Below are 11,583 nucleotides of genomic sequence, written 5' to 3'. Positions count from 1 at the left end.
GGGGTGCTCAGATCTTGGTGGTCCCGCTCCTCCCCCATGCATCTGTGGCTGCAGTGAGTGATTTGCCCCTTAGATATCTGCATCCCATGCGCTGCCCTCCAAGAGATGGGCACGTGAACGGGGGTCTCCAAACCACGGACAGGCCTCCCAAGGATCAGCCATCCTCAATAAACGTTCTGTGGCTCTGTCCAGAGAGCTTAGCAAGCTGGTGGAAAAGCTGAGCGGCGCTCGGACTCGCTAACCCCCTCCCCCCTATGCCAGAGCTCCCCAGCTCCCACGCCTGTGCCGAGCAGCGGATGGCAAGGCTCTGCGTCTCCCTGTTTCTATTTACCCTGCTACTTTGTTCTCGCACACCTTCCCTTTGTTATTGTGCTGGGAACAATGGCAAGTTAAATAGAATTTGCCATTTCCTAGGCACAGAAATAGCTTCCCCGCTACTAATACCGGCGCCTAAGAAGGCAGCACACGGATCAGTGCAAAGAAAAGGCACCAGAAGCGAGTGAAAGAAAGAGACCCTCAGGCGATTGTTCTTTTTAATTCCACTCAGGAGAGATTCTCTAGAGGTCTGAGAGACGCTAAGACGCAGGAGAGAAAGGATCCCTCTTCAAACCTTTGTTTCCTGGCAGTGCATCAGGCGCAGGTTGGCTCGGAGAGACAGAGATGGAATCTGGTGTGCAGCTGGTTCTGAATCCTTCCCCCCGGCTGAGAATTGACACACTCGGTGCCTGGAGCCAGCGGGGCTTCCAAGAACCCCCCTGCTCCCATTTGTGTTGTGAATCTCTGTCTATAAACACATCTCCCCGACATCCCCAGAGTTGACTGTGGACACCTGCCTGCAGCTTCCCTTGCTGAGAACTGGCACGCTCAGTTCCTGGGGTTCCCCAGTCCCCACCCACTGGCCTGGCTTTTGCTTTAACTCATCATCTGCAGCCAGCTTCCTGCCTCCCGGCCACCCCTTTTCACTTGATCCCCCTTTCCTTAGCGAGGAGCTGAGACCTGGCACACTCATCACCCAAAGAGCTGGAGGTCAGTTTCCTTGGGAGTTCTGTCCCCTCTGTGCCCCATTGACTGCTGGCGGCCTGGCACTGCACTGGCTGTGGAGATGGGCAGGGTTGGACCAGGTCCAATGCTCGTTGTTTATCTCAGGGGAACTCAACCATTTCTGTGCTTTATTTACCTTCTTCCCTGCACAGGCTGAGAAAAGGCAAACCGCAGCCTTTTGTTAATTGCCCCTCTTTCCCTTGGCCTCTCCACCCCTCCTGATCCGCCCCTTTCTCCCCTCCCCTCCAGCCACTCACTACCACTGCCTGCAATAGAGTCCAGGGATGGCTCTGCAGTAGGTTTTAGGGGACCCTCTTTCCCCCTGCCTTCATGCGGCATTTCCATGATATCCCCAGCTTGCCTGCCTGAGGCCCACCCATCTGACCACAGCAACCCCTCCCCTCATATCCTTCCCCACCTTGTTGGACTCCGCAGTGTGTGGTCACCCCCCCAGTCACACACACCTGCAAAGCAGGACTGAGCAAACAGTGGTAGAACCTCAGCATTTCGAACACCTCCGCCACGGAGGTTGTTTGTAACTCTGAGCAAAACTTTATGGTTGTTCTTGAAAAAGTTTACAGCTGAGCGTTGACCGAAGACAGCTTGGAAACTTTACCTATGCAGAAGAAAAATGCTGCTTCCGCTTTAGTAGTTTATGTTTAACACGGTATTTGCTTTTTTTTTTGGTCTCTGCTGCTGCTTGCTTGTGTACTTCCGGTTCCAAATGAGGTGTGTGGTTGACCAGTCAGTTCGTCACTCTGGTGTTCGTAACTTGAGGTCTGTGGTCGCTGGGAAACCAGACTGGGTGGCTACATTGAGCCGCAGAAGAGGGGCTGGGGGGTGTCAGGAATGATCCACTGACTGTCTGTATGGCTGGGGCACAAGGCCCAAAATAAAACTGTTCAATTAGTTTTGGGTCTTTTGAGGTGTTTTCACCCTTTCTCGCTATCAAAAATTAGCCATGATCCTAAACAAACGGACATTTTGAAATGGCTGAAATGAACCATTTCCACATTTTCAGAAAACCGTTTCCATTTCTTTTCAGCCGAAACCGGTCGCTGACCTCGCAGATCGGTTTAAATGCCCCCAAAATGCATTTTCCAGCAAATTTACTATTTGCCAAAACAAGGGCACCTGGCTCTCAGCTGACCCCTTCACCCAGAGACGTCTCCCGGCTGCTGGCTGCCAATTAGGCCGAGCCGGTGGCGAAGGCTCTTCCCATGACACCGGAGAAAGAGCACGAATCCTGTCCTGTTGTTTGTGTTAAAGGTCTGCGGCTCGTTAAGTCTTGTTCCGCCGTCATGCAGCACAATGCGCTAAGACACCTCATAAATCATCACACCAGTTTGTTCTTCTCTAGAGCGAGCGGCTCGCTTGCAGGAGGTGTTGGGGGCAGGCGGGTGTGGGAGCTGTTCACCGATCAAAATAACTGTGCAGGGAATAAAGGGGGAGAGGAAACTGATTTCCTGTGGGGTGGGTGTAATCTAAGGCCCCTGGGTCCCTCAGGGATGTAAACAGCCTTGGTTTACCCTGACCCACAGACACATATGGGCTGATTTGGAGCCCAGATCTGCAAGGTGCTGGGTGCCTTCAATTTTCGGAGGCTTCGAGGGGAGGGCAGGGTGCTCTGAACATTGCAGGAGGTGCCCAGCGCCTCACAGCCCTGGGTCCCTGGTCCCGTCCATCTTGCACATTACAGCCTGCTGGCAGGCTAGAAGGGAGAATGGAAGACTGGTCTGGTAGCTCCGAGAGATTTATGTGGAGGATTCTGTTGACTCATCCAGCCCATGTTTAGCCTTAATCTACCCCTACCCAAGGCGCGGATGATAAAATGCACCCTTCAGCCATGCTGCTGCAAGGAGAGGAGTAATTACGGTATCCCTGACCTAATGCAATATATTGAAGAGACTGGAGGAAGCAGAGAACAACTCATGGCTGATTCATCACAAGAACACAGGACTTTCCCTTCTGTATTAGACATAAGAACATAAGAATGGCCATACTGAGTCAGGCCAATGGTCTATCTAGCCCAGTATCCTGTCAGTGCTTCTGAGAGAACGAACAGAACAGGGCCATCCCCGTCATCCAGTCCCAGCTTCTGGCAGTCAGAGGCTTAGCGACACCCAGAAAAACGGGCTTGTGTCCCTGACCATCTAGACTAATAGCCATTGATGGACCTATCCTCCAGGATCTATCTAGTTCTTTTTTGAATCCAGTCATACTTTTGGCCTTCACAACATCCTCTGGCAAGGAGTTCCACAGGTTGACTGTGCGCTGTGTGAAGAAATACTTCCTGATGTTTGTTTTAAACTTGCTGCCTATTCATTTCATTGCATGACCCCTGGTTCTTGTGTTAGGTGAAGGGGTAAATAACACTTCTCTATTGACTTTCTCCAGCCATTCATGATTTTACACACCTTTAGCATATCCCCCTCTAGTCAACTCTTTTCTAAGATGAACAATCCCAATCTTCTTAATCTCTCCCCATATGGAAGCTGTTCCATAGACACAATCAACACAGGATTAAATAAAGACCGGGAATGGCTGAGCCATTACAAACATTGAATCTATCTCCCCTTGTAAGTATTTTCACATTTGCTTCTTATCAAACTGTCTGTACTGAGCCATCTTGATTATCACTTCAAAAGTTTTTTTTCTCTTACTTAATTGGCCTCTCAGAGTTGGTAAGACAACTCCCACCTGTTCATGCTCTCTGTATGTGTGTGTATATATATCTCCTCAATATATGTTTCACTCTATATGCATCCGAAGAAGTGGGTTGTAGCCCACGAAAGCTTATGCTCTAATAAATTTGTTAGTCTCTAAGGTGCCACAAGTACTCCTGTTCTTTCTACTCATTTTTGTTGCCCTTCTCTGTACCTTTCCCTTTTTAAGATGGGGTGATCAGATCTGCACACAGTATTCAAGGTGGGGCGTGCCACGGATTTATATAGTGGCATTATGATATTTTCTGTCTGATTATCGATCCCTTTCCTAATGGTTCCTAACATTCTGTTCCCTTTTTTGACTGCCACTGCACACTGAGCAGATGTTTTCAGAAAACGATCCATGATGACTCCAAGATCTCTTTCTTGAGCGGTAACAGCTAATTTAGACCCCATTATTTTATACGTATAGTTGGGATTATTTTTTTCCAGTGTGCGTTACTTTGCATTTATCAATAATGAATTTCATCTGCCATTTTGTTGCCCACTCACCCAGTTTTGTGAGGTCCCTTTGGAACCCTTTGCAGTCAGCTTTGGACTTAACTATTTTTGAGTAATTTAGTATCATCTGCAAACGTTGCCACCTCACCGTTCACCTGCTTTTCCGGATCATTTATGAATATGTTGAACAGCACAGATCCTTGGGAGACCCCACTATTTACCACTGTCCATTGTGAAAACTGACCCCTGATTCCTCCCCTTTGTTTCCTGTCTTTTAAGCAGTTACTGATTGTAGCGGGGTGAACACCCGCTCCAGCCCGGAAGGGGTTGGAAAAGCCCTGTAGAGGGCTGGGGTTGTGGAAAGGAGCAAAACCCCTGCTGATTGGCGAAGTAGCTGCAGCTGGGGCCACGCCCCAAACAGAGCAACTAGGCCTTATAAGAAGGCCAGGGCAGCCAGAAGCCTCACTCTGACTGGAGAGAGAGACAGGCCTGGCTGCTGGGGAACTCACCCAGGGGACCTAGAGTGAGGCAGGGCTGGGGAAAGGCCTTGGGGGCTGGGAAGCTCTAGGCCAGCAACTCCCCAGGCTGCAGGGCCTGGTCCTAGGCCCATATAGGAATTGGGGCTGCAGAGGGGCAGCCTGAGGGTGGGTAAAGGCAGCCAGTCCAAACCCCTTGTTGCCTGTGATGATTGGCTGATAGACTGCAGTCTGCCCCAGGGCGTGGGGGCTAGATGGTGACTGGCAGTAGCCATGTCTGAGGTGACATTGGGATACCCAGAGAGAGAGTGGGGTACTGCCAGGGGGGGCAGCACCCAAGCCAAGGGCACCAGTCTGGGAGGGACACAGGGGCCAACAACAGGCAGGACACCTGGCCTGCAGAGGGCGCTCCTCTGGTGAGCTAATTCCGGAGATGACCAGCAGGAGGCGCCGCAGGGGTGAGTCCATGCCTGATTACACTGATCCTTGAGAGGACCTTCCCTCTTATCCCATGACTGCTCACTTTGCTTAAGATCTTGCCTTTGGTATGGGGCCTTGTCAAAGGCTTTCTGAAAGTCCAGGTACACTACATCCACTGGATCACCCTTGTTCACATGCTTATTGACCCCCTCAAAGAATTCTCCTATATTGGTGAGGCATGATTTCCCTTTACAAAAGCCCTGTTGACTATTCATCTTGGGGTCTGATCTTTACTATAGTTTCGATCAGTTTGCTTGGTACTAAGTTAGGCTCATTGGCCTGTAATTGGGTCAGGGACCATAGGGCTCAATGCTGGTCCACAGGGTGCTTTGGAACTAGTAGGTTTCATCCTGCCACCCAGAGACCTGCTAACAGTTGTCTGAATAGGAGCTGAACTCAGAGAGTGGACCCCAGTCCTAGGAGCTGGTTGGTCGAACACTGGGGGCCCTGATTGGCTCACAGCCCCTCTTTAAACCCAGTACATGAAGAGGAAGTTGTACGTGCAACTGGGATCGACCTTGCTCAGGGCCGTGTGCCTTGTGCTTCCAGCTCCTGCGGTTTGATTTCTTGGTATCCTGGTTATCAAACCGTGGTTCTGCTCTCAAGTTGTCGCCTGCTTTTGTTCTCCTGGTAACCTGACCCTGCCTAACTCCTGACACTCCACTTGCATTTTGCCCTCTGGCCTACCTTGGATGCTGACCTCCTGGGATCTGACCCCTGCTCTGATCACTAGCTCAGACTGCCCACTCCCAGTCATGACAAATCGCTAGGGTCACTTTTGGAGCCTGTTTTGAAAATTGGTGTTACCCATGGGCCATCTCACCCAGCAGCCTGTCTGCCAAAGAGGCCACATATGTCAGAAGAAGACGTAATCTTCCATAATGCAGCCCGGGCCCTGCCTGCACTATCCGTGTTAGCCCAGTTTGCAACCAGTGAGTGACGCGAGTTGGCTGGTGGGTGGCCTACGTGAAATGAGTTTGCTGGGCCTTGATCCATTTGCCGGGGGACATCGCCCAACCCTGCCTGCTATTGGCAGCCTCAGTGGTGAGGCCAAGGCGTGAGTGGCATGCACCTTGCAGCCCTCGAGAATCTCTCCACCTTGCAGCATGGGCAGGCCATCTTGCTCTGACACTGCCCCAGCTGTACCAAGATCTTCCCTCTCCAGGATGGTAGATTTGGTCCACTTTTATCAGCGTTACATTGATTATCTTGATTTAAAAAGACATGCAAAGCCCTGCTCGTTGTCCCCTCATTCCATCGTGAAACACGAAGGATCCGTGTGGTATTTCCCCCAGCAAACCCGTCGAGATCCCCCCGCCCTCCCGACACCAGTTGACACCTGTTCCCTCACAGGGTGATTCTCGCCGGACATTAGCGAAATGTATCACATGCGGCACAGTCTTTTTTCCCCCCCCACCCTGTTCTGCCATCTACAGTATCAAACCACTTACACTCTGCGAGTACTTGAGCTTTGATGCCTGGTTCTTGGAGGACTATTGACTTTTGTGAAGCACTCTGATGAGCTGAAGTGCTTGGAGGGGCACTTCCCTCCCATGGCGCACCCTTAGGTACCATGCCAGAGCCGCTTTGGATGTGTCTCGGTTTCAGTGCATGGCAAGCACGGGGAAGGGGGCGTTTTCAGGTGCTGCTTTAACAGAGCCCTTACATTAATTAGTACTTACTGAGCTAGGAGCCCCATTGAATTCAAAGGCACCGTTCGGTTAAGTGGTGTTTAGACACAGATTGCAGAATCCTGGGCCTGGAATGCCTGTCTCCAGATCTGCTCCCGCGACTCCTTTATTGAACCCCCGGAAGGCGAATCCTGTCTCGGCTGTCTATTCCGCATGTCTAAAGGACCTGGGTGTCCCGGCCCGACTAGGAATTCGGGATGGGAGGGAGAGGAACTCTGCAAAAGCCTCCAATACCTGCGCCGAGGAAGATAGGATTTATTAGCCCCATTTTGCAGATGGGGAAAATGAAGCGCAGGGAAGGTAAGTGACTTGGCCGAGGTCACAGAGGGAGCCAGTAGCAGAGCTGGGAATGGAACCCAGGAGTCCCTGACTCCTAAACCAGTGCTGTGCTGTCATCCTTCTGCTCGCTTCTTCAGAGCGCTGCTAGATCACCAGGGCCTATCTCTGGTCTGATCTGCACCGCTGCAAATACATCCCCGCCCCTGCTGTCCTACCCGCCTGAGAGAGAATGGGGCATGGGGACGGAGATGAGCTAGGCTTGGACGGGATCCCTGCGCGGACAAATTCTGTATCTGACCTCAGACAGCGGCCCATACCTGGTGCATCAGGGGAAGGTGAGACTCCCTTAAGGCACCTGGCACACACAGAGGAGAAGGGTCCCACCAAATTCTTTCCTAAGCCGGCAGCATGAGATCTGCTTAGCCCCAGTACCTCGCCTGGCCCTTAGGAACCGACTCTTCCCATCTCCCAGGCTCTGGGGAGAGCTGCAATTGCCAGGGAGGAGAAGGAAAACCAGGCGAGGCAGCAGCGGCCACTGGCACCCGTTGTGTTTAAGGCGGTGTCTCTCCTCCAGCCCCCCCAGCAGGTCCATTGTGTGCAGCCAGCGGGAGCGAGGAGATCGGTGCCAGGCGAATGTCAGCTGCGCTCCGTAGCGCGCGGCGAGGTGCAGGAGCAGCCTAAAAAGCCGGGGGCAGCTGTGTTAGGAGGAATACGGCTCGGTTGCTGAGGTCTGTGTTGGGGAGGTTTCTGGCGCCCGTAATGAATGAATTGTGGCAGGAGCGCGGGTATAAAAGGAAGCGGCGGGGCTTGGGCACCTCATTCCCAGCCCCGAGCCAGCCGCGGACCTGCTGCCTTCCCCCCTCTGGCTCTGCTTGCGGATTCCCCGCCGGCAGGTAGGCAGCTGAGGTGTTCTCCGCGTGCCGGGCTGGGGGGCGCCCCGTCCCCCCGCAGCTGGGGTTCACTGCTCGCAGGTCTGGGGGGCGCCTAGGGCCCCTCAATGCGAGCCAGCCTAGCAAAGCCCAGATGGCGTAATTGTGCGGGGGATCTCTCCTTCGTAGCATCCGGGACGGGAGGGTTAGCAGGGGAGCCGTCCTGCCTTCTTCCCCCCGCCCTAGAAGTTAGTTGGAGGCTGGGCTGGGGCTGGCAAGGAGCCGCCTGCAGCCCCCTGCGCCCGCGGGATGCCAGCCACAGGTGCCCGTCTGAAAACTTCCCGCCCCTTGTGGAGCCGGGGGGTGGGGGGCACGGCTGCAGGGTGAGGGAGCGGGGACTCCCAGCCCGGACTAGCCCCTCCGCAACTGGCCGGTGGGCGCTGAAATGCCTCGTCTCCGCCAGGTTGGCGAGGGCGCAGCCGGTGCGCCCTAGCTGGCTGCCCGCCGCGGGGCAAAGCAGGGGCGTGGGAGCGGGGGCGATCCCAGGCGCTTCGTGCCCCGGGCGCCCCTGGAGGGGGGCAGCGGCTGGCAAGTGGCCCCCAGGGCCGAACAGAAGCGCGGCTGTCGCTGGCCCCCCTCCCCGGTGGGCTCCGGGCCCCGCTCCGCCCGCCCCCGTGGCGCTGGGCGCTGCGGCTGTTTGTTTCCCTCCGCCCGGGGGGGGGGGGGGGGGGTCGGTTTTCGGAGGCTGGCTTGGCCTGGGGCGGGGGGACGCTAGACATTCCCGGGAGCCGGGGCTCGGCAGCGGAAAGAAGTTAACCGAGGCGAGCGGCGGCGGGGGCTGGTGGCCCCGGGGCTGGCAGGCGGCGCCGGGAGCGCTAATGCGGGGGGAGTGATTTCAAATCCCGGTCAGATTGGGGGGGGGGGGACCGGGCAGCCCCCGGAGCAGCCTCTGCAGCCAGAGAAGTGTTTGCAGAGCTCAGGAGCGTGTTGGCTGCAGGGCTGGGCGAGTGACTCAGGCCGGCCGGGAGCCACTGGCTCCAGGCAGCCCCGCTCGGCGGGCCGGGCCCAGAAGTTGGCCGGGGAAATGCCGCGGCTCGGGCGAGTCATGGCAGGTTCGCTGGGCTCGGAGCGGTGAAGCAGCAGGTTGGAGCGGGGCGATTGGGAGGAGATTGGGGGGAGGGGGGCTGAACAGGGGCAAGAAGAAACCCGCTCCAGCACCCTGCAGCGAGGGCGGGTTGGCAGATACACCGACCTTCCCACACCTCCCAGGGAGGGGCAATCCCCTTCCCCCCCACCTCACAGATACGGCCCCCGAGCCCCGTAGTAAGGCTCCAATCCCCCCTGACTCGAGCTCCATTGTGAGGACCCTGAGTCCCACAGAAGGGTGGGGGTCCAATCCCCCCGAAGTCCCATAGTAAGGGCCCAATTTCCCCCCCCAAACCTCACAGAAGGGTGGGGGCCCAAGCCCCATAGTAAGGCTCCAATCCCTCCTGAGCTCCACCAAAGGGTGGGGGCCCCACTTTATTTGCCATTCCAGACCTCCGCCCCCAGTGACCCTCGACTCGGTTTCTGACCCTGGGTGTGACGAGCCCCTTGGGCTTTGCTTGTTTATCTTACAGAGGGTGAGTGACGGGGGGGGTCGAACTGCCACTCCACCCTCCTTGGCTTCCTCCCTCCCCTCCACCCCAGAAGCAGCAGCATGTGGCTCTTGGAGAGGATCCGGGGCTCGGTGGAGAATGGCGCCGCCCGGGCCAGCGACTCAGGGGATAAGCAGTCCAAGGGCCCCCTGTACGGTAACGTGCTGACCCCCGATAAGATCCCAGATTTCTTCATCCCGCCCAAGCTCACCACCGTGCCGCCCGAGGCCGAGGGGGCGGAGGGGAAAGCCAAGCCCAACCTTGGTACCTCGGCCTCGGAGCAGAACCTGTCGGCCCGCAAGCCCCCGCGCAGTCCCCGCCTGCCGGTCAAGGCTGCCTCGGAGAGCAAGAACCTGCTGAAGGCCGCCAGCCGGCACATCATCCAGATCGAGAGCGCCGACGAGTGGGCCTCGGAGGAGGACTTCAGCACCAACGCCGACCCCCAGGCCCAGACGGCCATGTCCCTCCCCTATGTGCCCAAGGCCCAAACCTCCTATGGCTTTGCCACCCTCATGGAGAGCCCCCACACCCGGCGCAAGGAGTCCCTCTTCCACAGTGAGCACGGCAGCCTGTGCCAGTCGCAGGCGACCTCGCCCAGCTCCCAGCGCAAGGCGGTGGCCGGCGGGGGCAAGGTGAACGGGGAGAGCGCCCGCCTGACCCCCTCCGACATTGGCATGTCCCTCATGAACCCCTACCGCTACTTCAGCGGGGGGGAGAGCGACACCTGCTCCTCGGCCGAGTCCTCGCCCTTCAGCTCGCCGCTGCTCTCCCGCTCCGTCTCCCTGCTCAAAATCTTCAGCCAGGACAGCCAGGCGAAGGTCATCAAGCTCAAGCACTCGGTGGCCCGGAACAGCTCCCTCTCCACCGACGACAGCTCGGCCGACACCAGCCCCAGCTCGCAGCGGCGCATGCGGTGCGCCACCCCCCCAGCGGGGGCGGCGGGGGGCGCCCCGCCCCAGTCCCTCCTGCCTTTGGACTCGCCGGACCGCCTGCACAAGGAGCACACCATCCGGCTGAGCAAAGGCGGCAGCATGCGACTCACGGCCGAGTACGACGCCGCCAACGCCCGGCTGCGGGTGCGGGTCATCGCGGCCGAGCAGCTGTTCGACAAGCTGTGTGACGCGCGCTCCATCAACTGCTGTGTCTCCCTCTGCCTCAACCCGGGCAAGGTGCAGAAGCAGCGGAGCACCATCATCAAGAACAGCCGCAACCCCGTCTTCAACGAGGACTTCTTCTTTGACTGCCTGGGCGCCGGCAACGTCAAGAAGATGGCCCTCAAGGTCAAGGTGGTCAACAAGGGCAGCAGCCTGAAGCGGGACACGCTGCTGGGCGAGAGGGAGCTCCCGCTCACCTCTCTGCTGCCCTTCTTATAAGCCCGTCTTCCACCTCCCTGCCGCTCTCCTGCCCTGCTGGGAGGGGATGGGCAGGGAGGCGGTGGGGAGGAGGGATCAGGCCACCATGAGGGATGAGGGGCGTGGGATGCTCCCCCGCGGTAACGGCATGTCCATTCCAGGCTGTGTGTGTGTGTGCATGTGTGTGTAGGGGGGACAAGACTCATCCGACTCCCCCAGGATGGGTCTCCTTTGCTGATCATTCTCTGCATGGACGTGCCTGGAGGCGGTGACTGCCGTGTGTCCCCTCGGGAGGCCGTGAGCGGCTAGCAAGTTGTATGTTCTTCTCTAGAGAAGTGGTGGGGATGAGGCATGCTGGTGGCCTACGTTCTCCGGGGCCCTGCTGGAAGGCGTTGATGGGAGGTGGGTTATCCCTGTGTGGCTTGAGGACGGCCTCGCACAAATGAGGCGGTAGTAGGGATTTCAGCCTCACAGCTCAGCAACCCCTCCTGCCCCCCCCCCCCCCGCTTTCCTGGGAGCACTTGCCAGTCGGTTTTTCATCTCCACGCTGGGTCCCAAGACCCAGCTGCCTTTGAGTGAGGTGTGGAAGGC

The 11,583-nt window shown here is 56.9% G+C and overlaps 1 protein-coding gene across 1 annotated transcript; it reads left to right on the top strand.

The window, feature by feature from the left end:
* Positions 1 to 9,702: 9,702 nt before the first annotated feature.
* C2CD4C (C2 calcium dependent domain containing 4C) lies at positions 9,703 to 11,013 on the top strand. Its single transcript, XM_065422393.1, has one exon. The coding sequence runs from the start codon at positions 9,703 to 9,705 to the stop codon at positions 11,011 to 11,013; it is 1,311 nt and encodes a 436-aa protein (XP_065278465.1).
* Positions 11,014 to 11,583: the final 570 nt, after the last annotated feature.

This window comes from Emys orbicularis, chromosome 24 (genome assembly GCF_028017835.1).
Source record: "Emys orbicularis isolate rEmyOrb1 chromosome 24, rEmyOrb1.hap1, whole genome shotgun sequence".
Taxonomy (NCBI): Eukaryota; Metazoa; Chordata; order Testudines; family Emydidae; genus Emys; species Emys orbicularis.
This window is presented reverse-complemented; position numbering and strand designations above follow the sequence as displayed.

Bases quoted from the DNA above. Each gene is read 5' to 3' on its own strand.
- C2CD4C (XM_065422393.1), top strand. From the start codon at position 9,703: ATGTGGCTCTTGGAGAGGATCCGGGGCTCGGTGGAGAATGGCGCCGCC.